Source organism: Erythrolamprus reginae, unplaced genomic scaffold (genome assembly GCF_031021105.1).
Source record: "Erythrolamprus reginae isolate rEryReg1 unplaced genomic scaffold, rEryReg1.hap1 scaffold_258, whole genome shotgun sequence".
Lineage (NCBI taxonomy): Eukaryota > Metazoa > Chordata > Lepidosauria > Squamata > Dipsadidae > Erythrolamprus > Erythrolamprus reginae.
Genome location: NW_027248625.1, coordinates 50,027 through 64,333, shown reverse-complemented (window position 1 = coordinate 64,333; position 14,307 = coordinate 50,027). Strand labels below are relative to the sequence as shown.

Sequence of the window (14,307 nt, the reverse complement as noted above, 5' to 3'; positions counted from 1 at the left end):
GGGCTACCTTTGAAGAGTGTTCGGAAACTTCAGATCGTGAAGAATGCAGCTGCAAGAGCAATCATGGGCTTTCCCAGGTATGTCCATGTTACACCAACACTCCGGTCTCCATTGGTTGCTGATCAGTTTCCAGTCACAATTCAAAGTGTTGGTTATGACCTATAAAGCCCTACATGGCATTGAACCAGAATATTTTCGGAACCACCTTCTGCCACATGAATCCCAGCGACCGGTTAGGTCCCACAGAGTTGGCCTTCTCTGGGTCCTATCAACGAAACAATGTCATTTGGCGGGGCCCAGGGGAAGAGCCTTCTCTGTGGTGGCCCTGGCACTCTGGAACCAACTCCCCCTGGAGATTAGGACCACCCCCACCTCCTTGCCTTTTGCAAACTTCTTAAAACCCACCTCTGCCGTCAGGCATGGGGAAATTGATTCCCCTGGGCCGTTCCCACTTTACGTATGGTTTGTCTGAGATGTATAACTGTTTTTATATTAAGGGTTTTAAATAGTTTTTAATTATTGGATTTGTACTGTTTTGTTGTTGTGAGCTGCTCCGAGTCTTCGGAGAGGGGCGGCATACAAATCTAATTAATAATAATAATAATAATAATAATAATAATAATAATAATACTCGCTTTCCCTACCGCCTGACTGCATTGTTCAGCCATTTTGAGACTGTCGGAAATCACTACCCCTTGCGGAGAGGGGCGACATATAAATCCAATAAATCTAATCTAATCTAATCTAATCTAATCTCTTCTGAAGTTTTTACCTACCAGTTCGCCCAGCACCAAAAATGTACCCAGGTACATATGCTTTGCTCACACACGTGGCTCGCATGCATTCACGTGACTTAGAAAAAAGTGGCAAAATAGGACGGCATAGCGCCGGGGTGGATGAGCTACTACCAGTTTTCCCTAAATGGCTGAATCCCAGACAGTGTTGATCAGCATACATCCGTACGAATTGCCATTTCCACTACTATGGCGGTCCTGCCGTTCCGGGAGCGGGCCAATATCAGTTTCGATGTCTCCCCACCCAATCCTGAGATATTTCATGGAGAGGTCCGTGCGAGGTGGAGGGACATGCGGTGATGCTTGGCTTTGTGGTGGCTGGCTGGCTGGGAGGAGAGGATGGGCCCTGTAGCCAGCCATGCTTGGAAAAACGCCGAGAACAGGCTAAAATTCAACTTCCCTTCATGTAAATTGGATTCTTGGGAATGGCAGCATCCTCCAGACATAGCAAGCCGGTCCTAGCCTCAATTTTGACATTATTCTGCAACTGGGTGCAGCTGTGGACATTTCGTTCAAAAATCTGCAAACCTGCCTTAATGCCCCTTCGGAACTGGGCCAGCCTCATTGTCTACGGAACTCCATTTCATCCATTGAGGAAGAAGTAATTTTTTTTTGCAGTTCACGGCAGCGTTCCCTGTAAGCTGTGCGCGTGCGCACGTGTGTGCCCCAAAATACCCCCCCGCGCACCCTTTTCCACGGGCGCGTGCTCCCCATCCCCCTGCCAGCCTGCGGGGGGGCGGGGAGCTGCCGGCAGTAGGAGGAAAGGGAGCCGCGGCCGCCCCTCCTCCCCACGGTGCATCTAGCCCCCTCGCACCCCTGGCCTCTCGGCCCTGCCCCCCACCCACCCGATCCGCCCCCTCTCCTCCTCCGCTGCCTCCTGCCTTGGGGCGCGACTTCTCCCGCGGTGGTGGCGGCTGCGGCTTTTCCTCGGGATGAAAGCGCTCCCAGCCAGGGGACTGCGCGAGAGGCTTTCTCCGTACGCTTCGGGAATGTCCACCCCGCCCCTCTCACAGCCCCTTCGCTGAGAGCGCTTTCGTCCTGGACTTTCAGCAAGGGGGCTGCAGTAGAGGCAGGCCAGGCGTTCCCAAAGCGCTCGGAGAAAGTGCTCTCGCAGCCACCTTGCTGACAGAGAGAGAGGGAGAGAGAGGGAGAGAGAAAGTAAGTGAGAAAGAGAGAGAGAGAGAAAGGGGGGAGAGAGATAGCAAGAGAGAGGAGAAAGAAAGAGAGATAGAAAGAAAGAGTGAGAGAGAGAAAGCAATAGAAAGAGAGAAAGAAAATGAGAAAGAGAGAGAGCAAGAGGGGGAGAGAGATAGAAAGAGAGGGAGAGAGAGAGAAAGTGAGAAAAAGAGAAAGAGAGCAAGAGTAGGAGAGAGAAAGAGAGAGAAATGACTCTTGATTTAAAGCATATGGTAAAAAGCACCCAAATAATAACAGAGGAAAAAAAACCCAGCCGTTTGTGTGTGTGTGTGTGTGTGTGTGTGAACTCTTGAACCATTTCCAATAGCTCACCCGTTATTGGAAATGGTTCAAGAGTTCACACACACACACATACACACACACACAAGGGTGGAGAAGACAGGGATGGAAAAAGAGGAGAAAATAGTAATAATAGTAATAGATTTTGGTTTTGTTTTATTATTAATTTCTTTTAATAAAAAAAGAAGGGAATTTTTTTCTTATTTATTTATACATACATACATACATACATACATACATACATACATACATACATACATACATACATACATACATACATACATACTTCTATGCCACCCAGTCCCAAAGGGACTTTCACTCAGACACTATACTTTTCCGCCCACACCGGAAAAAAATTAGAGGGAACATTGGTTCATGGACACTTTTCCTCGGTGCTACACACCAGATGCAAAGCCCTTTCTTGCACTGTCCCCTCCCCTCCACCCTTTAGGATGGGCAGATAGACTAGCCTTGAAGGAGGAGGCTCCGCACCCAACTCAGATCCAAAGGCCGTTCTTGTGTAGCTTTAATTTCTTGGCTGCATCGGGGAAGCGATTAGAAGTCACTCTGTGCTTCCTCCCGAGCTGAGTAGTTGCTCCCTGCCTACTTACACATGGTACAGGGTGGTGGGTGGATTACGGGGGGGGGGGAGAGGAAAACAGGACTGGCACTGATATTCAACCCCCACCCCCACCCCTTTTCTTCTTCTTCTTCCAAGGAACAGTTTATCTCCACCTCTGCTCGTGTTGTTTTGAGAATTGCAGATATTTGAGAATTGCAGATATTTTCCAGAGGACCCGAGAGAGTGAAAGGACAAGGGGCCAGGCATTCAAACCGGAACCTTCCCCAAACTTCTGTATTAGATGCCATTGATTGATTTGTTGATTGATTGATTGATTGATTGATTGATTTGGATTTATATGCTGCCCTTCTCTTAGGACTCGGGGAGGCTTACAATGTATAAAAAACAATGCAACATCCTAATCCAATTAATTTAAAACAGTTAATTTATTTATTTATTTATTCAATTTTTATGCCGCCCTTCTCCTTAGACTCAGGGTGGCTTACAACATGTTAGCAATAGCACTTTTTAACAGAGCCAGCATATTGCCCCCACAATCTGGGTCCTCATTTGACCCACCTCGGAAGGATGGAAGGCTGAGTCAACCTTGAGCCGGTGATGACATTTGAACCGCTGACCTACAGATCTACAGTCAGCTTCAGTGGCCTGCAGTAAAGCAGTCTACCTGCTGCCCGACCCCGGCTCTAATCTAAAAGCCCCTTAATATTAAAATCAGTCATTCCCACTCACACAACAAACATACACTACATTCGTTTGGCCAGGGGGCAAGAATCTAAAGGCCCCACTCCTGGCGGCATAAATGAGTCTTCAGACTCTTGTGGAAGGGAAGGAGGGTGGGGCTGGGGTGAATCTCTGGGGGGAGCTGATTCCAGAAGGCCGGGCCCCCCACAGAGAAGGCTTTTCCCCTAGGCCCCACCAAGTGACATTGTCTAGTTGACGGAACCTGGAGCTGGCCGACTCTGTGGAACCTAATTGGTCACTGGGACTCATGCTGTAAGAGGCGGTCGCGCAGGTAATCAGGTCCGATGCCATGTAGGGGTTTATAGGTCATTACCAACACTTTGAATTGTGTCCAGAAACCAATCGGCAACCAGTGCAGTCTGCGGAGTGTTGGAGAAACATGGGCATATCTGGGGAGGCCCACAGTCGCTATTTTGTCTGCAGGCTGAGTGTTTTCCCAAAGGAAGCATCTGATTTTTAGGAATTTGGGTCTGTGCCTTGTCTTCTGAGCCACTGAGCCTTCGTGGCGTAGTGGTTAGAGTGCAGCATTGCAGGCTACTTCTGCTGACTGCTGGCTGTAGTTCAGCAGTTCGAATCTCACCACTGGCTCAAGGTTGACTCATCCTTCCATCCTTCCAAGGTGGGTCAAATGAGGACCCAGATTGTTGGGGGCGAGAGGCTGATTCTGTAAGTCGCTTAGAGAGGGCTGTCAAGCATTGTGAAGCAATATATAAGTTTAAGTGCTATTGCTATTCTCCCAAACCTTTCCATCAAACCTGGCGTTGCTGCTGGCCAGCCCCTCCCACCTAGATGCAACCTCCTTCTTCCAAACACTCGGGCTGGGATGCTTAATTTGTGGGTGGACCGCCACCGGCAGCCCCCACATCCTGGTTCTCACTTGACTATGTCACCTCCGATCTGATCTAACTGTAGTTCATAACATCATATACCATATACCACATCACTCTGTATGTTTAGCATTAGAGATTGGGCTGGACCTGTCATTAGATGGAGGTTTTTAGATTAGATTAACAGAGTTGGACGGGACCTTGGAGGTCATCTAGTCCAACCACCCTCACCCTCCCAAGCAGGGGACCCTACCCCATTTCTGACAAATGGCAATCCAGTCTCTTCTCAAAAGCTTCCAGTGACAAATACAATTGAGAGAGTCCAGAAATATACCGCTCAAAAAAATAAAGGGAACCCTTAAATAATACATCCTAGATCTGAATGAAAGAAATATTCTCACTGAATCCTTTGTTCTGTACAAAGTTGAATGTGCACAACAGCAGGTGAAATTTATTGTCAACCAGTGTTGTTCCTAAGTGGACAGTTTGATTCCACAGAAGTTTGATTTACTTAGAGTTATATTGTGTTGTTTAAGTGTTCCCTTTATTTTTATTTTTTTGAGCAGTGTATTTCATAAGAAGAGTCCTCCACTTCTGTGCTCGCAACGGAATACCTTGTTCCACCAGACCTGAAATTTTGGGCTTATAAAACCTAGAGCTACATTGCTTTTGATCTGATCTAGATGTGTAGTTCATAAAATAATCTACCACAATGTCCTACCGGTCAATGACTACTTCAGCTTCAACCGCAACAACACACGAGCACAGAAAAGATTCAAACTCAATGTAAACCACTCGAAACTAGACTGCAGAAAATGCCGACTTCGGCAACATGGCCTTCTCTGTGGCGGCACCAGCTCTCTTGAACCAGCTACCTCCCTGTAGATCCGCACTGTCCCCATCCTCCTCGCCTTCCAGAAAGCCGTAAAAACTTGGCTCTGTCAAGAGGCCTGACGCCATTGAGCAATGCCATGTCGCTCCGGCCAAGAATAAATGAATGATATTATTCTTAGGGATTTTAATTGTTTTCATATTGTTTTTATTCTTGTATGCCACCCAGAGTCCAGAAGGAGTTGTGCGGCCTATAAATCTAATAAATAAATAATAAATAAATTCATCCCTCTGGAGCCATCACATGGTATGTTAATTCCCCAGGACAAAGATTGTTAACAGGAATAACCTCATTCAGAACTGCCATTATGTATACTGCTTGGGCCTTCTCTAAGGTGACCAGACATCCCGCTTTTGGCAGGTCAGTCCCAATTTTTAATAATTTGACCCGCTCCTGTGGGGTTTTTAAAAAGTCCCAATTTCCCTTTTTCTGGACTGCACAGAGTGAATGAAGCATTTTCCTTTCTCTGGGCGGTGGGAGAAGCTTCCTCCTACTGGCTCACAGAGAAAGAAAATGCTTTATTCGCTCTGGGCAGTCCAGAGCGAATAAAGTCCAGGCTACAGGACTCTGCGCATGCCTGAGAGACAGAGACAGAGACAGAGAGATTGGAGGGTTGGAGAAGAGACTGAGCACGCACATTTCTGATGTTGTGGTGGGGGGGGGGGGGGAGAGTGCTGCTTCCAGTAGAAGAAGCAGCCCGAAAGCAGAACAGGCAAACTACTTTGCTCTCTTCCCTCATCTTACTGTTTTTATGCTTTTCAAAAATGGGAAAGATAATAAATTGATAGAAGTGCTAGAGTGTGAAGCAATACACAAAAACAAACGTTGAGGTAAAAGTCTGTAGAGGTTTTTCAGTCGTCCGTCGTACCTCTGTCCCCCAATGGTGTCCCGTTTTATCGAAGTTATAATCTGGTCATCTTAGCCTACACAGATCAGAACAAAAGCACCCCCTCGCAGAAAAATTCAAACCAAAAACACAACTATATTTAAGAATGATTTGTACAAAACCAAGTCAGTATTTTTGTCCATGTTGGCACCGTTCCCGGTCAAATTGGCTAACAGATAAGAAACTGATGTGGCCGAGAGCCAAATTCAATTTAGACCTTATTTTAAAACACACTCATGAATCTTCAGGTTTTCCTCAGACAGCTGCATCTCTGCACAACGAACTTAAAGGGATAACAGCAGTTTGCCAGCAAAGCATTTCCGGAACCTCGGATCTAGGACCTCTACCATTACAAACGTTGAAACTCCGCGCCTCTTTACCCATAAATCCTCATATATACTGTCTGGTTGTAGTCAATTGCTTCCTAGAGATATTCACTGTCTAGACTCTTTCATACACTTACCTTCTGAACCTTTTGCCGTAAAGATATTCCTGTCTGCTTTGTGACCTTCTGATTCTAGCATCTAACAGGGGCTCCTGGTTTCCCAAGCCTCCATCCTCCTCTGAGACAGACATTACCATAATTGGGGTTTCTACAGTCTCTGGTGGTTCCCCAGGTTTCTCAAGTTCCAACTCTCTCTCACTCTCACTCTCTGACTCAGCTGTCCTCGGGTACCAACACTGGCCTCGGGTACCAAGACGGACCCGGTTCATCCTCCACAGAATCTGTGACTAACTGAGCCAGTTGTGGACCACTCACAACATTAGGTTTACCTGTTGGGTTTGTTCGCAGCTGGGCTTGTTGTTGGTGAGAGACGCCACCTGGAAGGCCTGTTTCCGCGCAGCCAGCAGGATCCGGCAGTAGGTGAACAAGATGGCCAAGGAGGGGAGGAAGAAGGTCAGGATGGAGGCGATGAGGGCGTAAGGCAAGCTGACCAGCAGGCGGCACTGCTCCTCTTCCGGCTGCAGGGTGGCGTTGAGTGGGCGACGGTCGAAGTCCATCTTGTGCCAGCCCATTTTGATGGGCAGGAAAGAGACCAATGCGGCCAGCGTCCAGGTGGCCAGAATGAGCCAGAAAGCCCGGCCGGAGGTCATCCGCAGCTTGTACTTGAGCGGGGAGATGATCAACAGGTAGCGGTCCAGGCTGATGACGCAGAGGTTGAGGATGGAGGCGCTGGTGCACATGACGTCAAAGGAGAACCAGACGGAGCAGAAAGCGCCGTCCAGCACCCAGCGCCCGTAGAGCTGGTTCAGCATGGCCGGGGGCATGACCACCAGGCCCACCATCAGGTCCGAGAGAAAGAGGGAGACCAGGAAGAAGTTGGAGGTGTTGCGCAGGAAACGCTGGCTGAAGATGAGGAGGATGAGGGTGGAGTTGCCAATCATGGTCAGGAGGATGACGAAGCAGAGGAAGGCAGTGGTCCAGGCACTGCCACGCAGCCCAAGGTCCTGCTGCCCGAGAAGGCTGACATTGAGGCTGCCCAGCTGCCCATCCATGGGGCACCCTTGGCATAGGGAAGACCGGATGCCAGGCTAAGTGGTCACACTCTCTCTGTGTCTCTCTCTGTCTCTCTCCCCTCTCTTTTTGTCTCTTTCTCTCCTCCCCCCCGGTCTCTTTTTCTCCCTCTCTTTAACTCTCTCTCTCTTTCTCCCCCTCTTTCTCCCTTCCTTTTTCCCCTCTCTCTGTCTCTCCCTCTCTTTCACGCTTTCTCTCTTTCTCTCTCCCTCTCTCTCCCCCTCCCCCTCTCCCTCTCTCTCTCCTTCCCTCTCCCACCTCTCTCTTTCTCTCCCTCTCTTTCACACTCTCTCCCCCGTCTCTCTCTGCCTCTCTGTCTCTCCCTCTCCTTCTCTTTCACTCTCACTCTCTCTCACTCACTCTCTTTCTCCCTCTCCCTCTGTTTCACTCTCTCTTTCTCCTTCTCCCCCTCTCTCTTTTTCTCTGTCTCTCCCTGTCCCTGTTTGTTTCACTCTCTCTCCTTCTCCCCCCTCTCTCTTTTACTCTCTCTCCCTCTCCCTTTCTTTCACTCTCTCTCCCTCCCTCCCTCCTCCCCCTCTCTCTTACTCTCTCTCTCCTTCTCCCTCTCTTTCTCTCTCTCTCTTTCTCTTCCTCCCTCTCTCTCCGTCTCCCTCTCTGTCTTTCTCTCTCTGTCTCTCTCTCCGTCTCCCTCTCTTTCACCCTTCCTTGCTAGGAATCTGGGGATCGCCCTGCTCTTCAGTTGTCAGGGTATCCCCACCAGCTGCCCTGACCCTCCTCCTGGCCGCCTGGCACCCCTTCCCCATCTCCTACCTGTAGCGTGTTCAGATTCTCTTACAGGAGATTAAAATAAAACAAGGAGAAAAGCCAAGCAGCGACCACCCAGAGCCTCTCCTGCCTGCCCTGCTCGCCTTGCCAGGCGTCGTGAGTGCCTCTACTACTCCTTTCCCGATCTGGAGGAGCAGCGAACCTCCCGGGAGACGCAGAGCAAGGATCTTTCTCGGCACGGCGCTCAGTTGGCAGTGGAAAGCCAAGCAGCTGGTGGTGCAGGAGAAGGAAGGAGAGTCAATCTGGACCCCTCCGCTGACTGCCACTCGCTTGGGAACAGTTTGGGGGTGGGTGGAGGGTGGGAACGCTTTGGAGGAGTCAAGTCGGGGGGGGGCGGGGGGCCTGCCTATGCAAGGATGCCGGTTGGAGAGTGTGCCAGGCAAACAATAGGCATCATTTATTTGTTTGTTTGTCAAACAAGTATAGGATTGCAGTTTGTAGAAGCATAATATAGGTAGAAAATAATGATAATAGAAGTGGTAGGCATAGACCTTTAGAAAACCTTTTTCAAACCTTTTCATCTCCCCCTACTATTATTTGACATTACTTCCATAATGAGCAATGTTCTGTTCGTGACAATGCTCCCAAAAGTTTTTTGGGGGGAAAAAGCCTTAAGATTATTCGAGTTGTCCTTATTTGTCTAGGACGATCCTTCACAGAACAGGGTTGCTGATTTAAGGCAATCAAATGCTATACATATTTTCATATTTTCCTCTACATGTGCCATCATCATTCATGGATGTGGAGCCAAACAGGATCCAGAACCAGACTAATCCCAGCAATTGATGTTCGTTTGGAGAAGGAATTCCGAATTATTTCAGAGAACTTTAAGTGAGTTTTTAAATCTTTATCTATCTATCTATCTATCTATCTATCTATCTATCTATCTATCTATCTGTTTATCATTTATTTATTTATTTATTTATTTATTTACTTATTTATTTGTCAAAACATGTACAAGATAACAGGTATAAACATAAACAAAAGCAAAGTAGGTATAGGTAAATTTGGACAATAAGATAATAGGACAGGGACGGTAGGCACAATGGTGTGCTTATGCACGCCCTTTACAGATCTCTTAGGAAAGGAGAGAGGTCGAGTGTAAACAGTCTAAGGTTAAAAGTTTTGGGGGTTTGGGGAAGAAACCACAGAGTCAGGCGGTGATCACTCTGTTGCTGAAGTCGTATTTTCTGCAGTCTAGTTTGGAGTGGTTTAAATTTAGTTTGAATCTGTTACATGCTTGTGTGTTGTTGCAGTTGAAGGTGAAGTAGTCACTAACAGGAAGGACATTTTGGTATATGATGTTATGAATTACTGTTAGATCAGATCGGAGGCGACGTAGTTGTGAATTGTCTAATCACAGTATTTCAAGTCTGGTGGAGTAAGGTGTATCGTCGCGGGAGGAGGAGTGAAGGACTCTTGTGAAATATTTCTGGACTCTCGATTGTGTTTATATCTGATATGCAATGCGGATTCCATACAGATGAGCTGTATTCTAGAATTGGTTAAAAAACATAAAATTAAAATTAAAATTAAAATTAAAATTAAAATTAAAATTAAAATTAAAATTAAAATTAAAATTAAAATTAAAATTAAAATTAAAATTAAAATTAAAATTAAAATTAAAATTAAAATTAAAATTAAAATTAAAATTAAAATTAAAATTAAAATTAAAATTAAAATTAAAATTAAAATTAAAATTAAAATTAAAATTAAAATTAAAATTAAAATTAAAATTAGGGAATAGAGGAGGGGGTGACCTTGGCTAGGTATTCCTGCTGGCAGTGAAGGGTGCCTCTGTGCATGTGGTAGATTCTTGGGATGCATATAACATCACCTTTGGTTCCCCACCTCAAGGGGGGCAGTTGTACATTTTCTTTTCTACAGAAAAGAAGAATTGGAGGCCAACATGACAGCAGTATTTGAGGGCTGCCACCTAAGAGGAGAGGGGTCAAATTATTCTCTAAAGCACCAGAGGGCAGCAGGACACAAGAAACAACAGATGGAAATGGATCAAGGAGAGAAGCAACCTAGAATTAAGAAGAAACTTCCTAACAGGGGGGACAATCAGCAAGTGGAACAGCTTGTCACCAGAAATCTATTCTGTTCTGTTCTATTCTTCATTCTTTCTATTCACATTCTCCTAAATTCAAGATAAAAATTGTATTTGTTTTAGAGCTACCACATCAAAAAGAAAGAAAACCATATTTTCCTTGATGCTGTTGGACATGTGGGCATGAGATGTGCTAAATTGTAGATGCGTCATCTAGCGATTGTCTACCTGTAGGTAATTTTGCATTACAGGCTGCTTGGGTGCCTTGGGAACAGCCTGGGCCTTGATGGGATTCCACTTAAAAACATGAGCCTTGGAAACTGTAACCGGAAAAGGCAGGGAGAAGCCTCCGTGGGGCCTCTCTAGGAATCTCCTGGGAAGAAACAGGACCGGAAAAGGCGGAGAGAAGCCTCCGTGGGGCCTCTCTGGGAATCTCCTAGGAGGGAACAGGGGCGGAAAAGGCGGGGAGAAACCTCCATGGGGTCTCTCTAGGAATCTCTTGTGAGGAAACAGGGCCGGAAAAGGCGGGAGAAGCCTCCGTGGGGCCTATCTAGGAATTTCCTGGGAGGAAACGGCCTCCACCCTCCCTGTGGTTTCCCCAATCGCACACATTATTTGCTTTTACATTGATTCCAATGGGAAAAATTGCTTCTTCTTACAAACTTTTCTACTTAAGAACCTGGTCACGGAACGAATGAAGTTCATAAGTAGGGGCACCACTGTATTCTACTTGTGGCAGGCCAAAGACTCTAACTCAAAATGATGGCTTCGGTCTGAGAGTTACAACGCAATTGAAGTAAGCCATTGTCACATGACCATTGGAGCACACACCCCCGGGTCATGTGATCAGAATTTGGCAACCGTCTCATAGTTACGATGGTCTTCGCATCTGCCAGGGTCACGCAATCCCGTTTTGCGACCTTCTGACTGGCAAAATCCACTGAGGGGGGGTGGGCGGATTCACTTTATTACTCACTCAGTAACGGCAGAGGCTCGCTTAACGACGGGACCCCCCTCAGAAATTTTGTAACATTGGGGGGGAAACCTTGCTTTGTGGCAAGTGGCTCACTAAGCAACAGAAACAGTGGGCTCAACAGCAGTCGTAAGGTCGAGGACTGCCTACCCAGACTCGAACCCGGCCCTTCCTTCAAGACTGTTTTGCATCGGGCTTGATGGAGGCTGAGCAAACTCACCTATCACTGGGGGTGGGGTTTGAGACAATTCATGGCCAAGCATTGCTCATTTTAACAAGGTGTTTAACCAGAACCTACTGAGATTTTTTCCCCCCGCCACCAACACAAATGTCTCAAAAATAGTCACCCCCCCCCCCACTTGTGAAGCCAGGGACCAATTAACTCAGCAGTTTCGGATGGAATTTTTCACCTCGGCAGTTGGCTGGACCGAGCAAAGAGCAGGTGGGCCTTAGACCCTTGTAACATTTCGGTACCTGCTATGAAATGAGGGGTGGTGGTGTTGCGCACTGCAATTTCCCCCTTTTCCATATTCTGGGAGAGTTGGAGGTTTGTTTGTTTTTTTTATTTTAAAGTGCATTCAGCCTATTTTAACCCACTTAGCTCTGTGTGAGCAGCTTCCTGGCACTGGCTACTTTCGGTTAAGTGTGACATCAGTAATGGATTCCTGGGGCAGGGGTGGACTCCTATGGGGACAGTTAGGTGCACAGAACCAGTAGAAAAATTTTGATATTTTTTTTCCCTTCTGGGCTCTGTATAGGTTTTTCCTATCGCAGTAAATGAGGTTGAATGGGTATAATTTTAGAAGAGCTGTGTGTGTGTGTGTGTGTGTGTGTGTACATACACATACACTTTATATAGTAGATAATGTATATTTTTGTGTGCCTCTGTGTAATATGTATGTACCTATATGGCATATATACATAGAACTAAATAATATATTTTGGGTGTTCCGTAATAGTAAATAAATAGGGAAATTGTCTCTCTTTGAGGCGAGGAGAGGCCAGGCACCCTAACCCTAACCCTTGACGTGAGTAACATCAAGTTGGCCACCTTTAAGCCAGTCACATGACCTTTAAGCCAGCCCCGTCACATGATCGTCAAGCCACTCCCACATGGTCACATGGTTGACAAGCCACACACACAAGTAAGCCAAGCTCACAGTGTGGTAGTAAAAGAATTTGGAGTCCTTCACTGCCTGGAGGGGATGACATTCCAGTAGAGAACATGTAGAGTGTGCGCAGCTCCACGTCCTGGATGCGCCACTTGTGCAGGCGTGAGATTCAGCTTCTGAACATGCGCAGGAAGCCAAATCTCACGCGAGGATGCTTACGCTCACGGTATTTCGCCCATTTTTGACTTTTTTTACTCCTGTGAAGCAAAAAAATGCCAAAAATTGCTAAAATATCAGGCACACAAGCGTCCTTGTGCAAGATTTCGCTTCTAGCGCATCTCCTGACAACGCACCTGCCTGCCAGACATGCGTGCCGGTACCGGTCTTTGGGAGCACACCAGTAGCACCGGAGCCAGGGAACACCCCCCCCCCATTTGATATGTAATGAATTTTGGGGAAAACTGAGACTTTGGCGTTTAAGTGGGACTTCTCTGTTGCAGCACCCACATTTTAGAGTCCTGATGCCTCCAAAGGGACCCACAAATTGCTTTAAAAAAACAACAATGCTTTTGTCTGGGTTTTTTCCTCACCCTCCCCTGTAGCAAAACTGAAAAACTTTTGAATTGCATCCTCCTGGCAGCAGCCCCTGAACAAAAAAGTTTGAGGACTGTAAACATACACACTCTAAAATTTATTTAAGGTGATAGTGGCAGTGGAAATAGCTACGTATGTTAAAAACAATAACAACAACAATAATAATACAGTTTGTGTACATGAATTAATGTGCGTTACTCCGCCTCGGAAGCCTTCCCTGGTTTCAAGAGCAAGAAAAGGGGCCGGTTTGTGCAAGGCCCCGTGTGAGCTCCTTGGTCTCAAGATTGAAGACCAAAAAAAAAGTCAAGAGAGAGAGACAAGTAACAACCTTTTTCGTACATAACGCAGAGCTCCCTATTTCTTCAGAAGACATGCCCGATGGACTGTTGCCGAAGGAGGATTTAATTCTTCCCATTCTGGTTGGGCTCATTTGGTTCCAAACAGCCAAGGGCAATCATTTAAAACCCGCCTTTTCTTCCTTCAACCCTTGTTTTTCAAAAGTCCCAGATGTTCTCCGTGCCTTTTTGTTGGCTTGTTAAAGTGCTACTTGGAAGTAAAGTCTGAACCGGAAAGACAAGAGAGAGAAAGTAAACACGGAGAACAGGCAGGAATTAAACCCGCTATGTTTGGCTTCTAAAACATGGCTGGGCTTTAGTGGATCCAAGCAATGATTGACCGCAACGTTTTTTCTCCAAGGAAAAAGAACATGGGCATTCCTTACCCCCCCAGCCCTGTCCCCCTAAAGCACTACTTATTTTCTCTTATGCCCCTCCCTGGGAAAAAGTAAACATTTCACGCCCACCCCCACCCCCAACTCTCTGCCAGGATTATTGTTTGCGATATTCTGCACGTTTTTGCTGAAAAATCTCAAGCAGCTTCTCAGCGTAAATGGGGTGTAATGTGTTTAAGTGATGGCTTCATTTATTTGTCTTCATGCTGTCCCCTGCCAACATTTTTACACACGGTAAACACAGTGGTCTTTTCTTGTCTCGGTGAAGACAAGCGCTACGTACGCTTCATCATATTTCCTCGTCTTTCAGGAGACTTACGTTTGTCTCATGATCTCCGTCTCTC

General features: G+C 46.6%; 1 protein-coding gene across 1 annotated transcript; it reads right to left on the bottom strand.

The window, feature by feature from the left end:
• Positions 1-6,973: 6,973 nt before the first annotated feature.
• Positions 6,974-7,696, bottom strand: LOC139156058 (5-hydroxytryptamine receptor 6-like; the record flags this gene model as incomplete). The annotated part of the gene is made up of 1 exon (XM_070731401.1): positions 6,974-7,696. A coding segment is annotated over exon 1 (723 nt), but the record flags the coding sequence as incomplete, so codon positions are not given.
• Between the last annotated feature and the right edge of the window lie 6,611 nt (positions 7,697-14,307).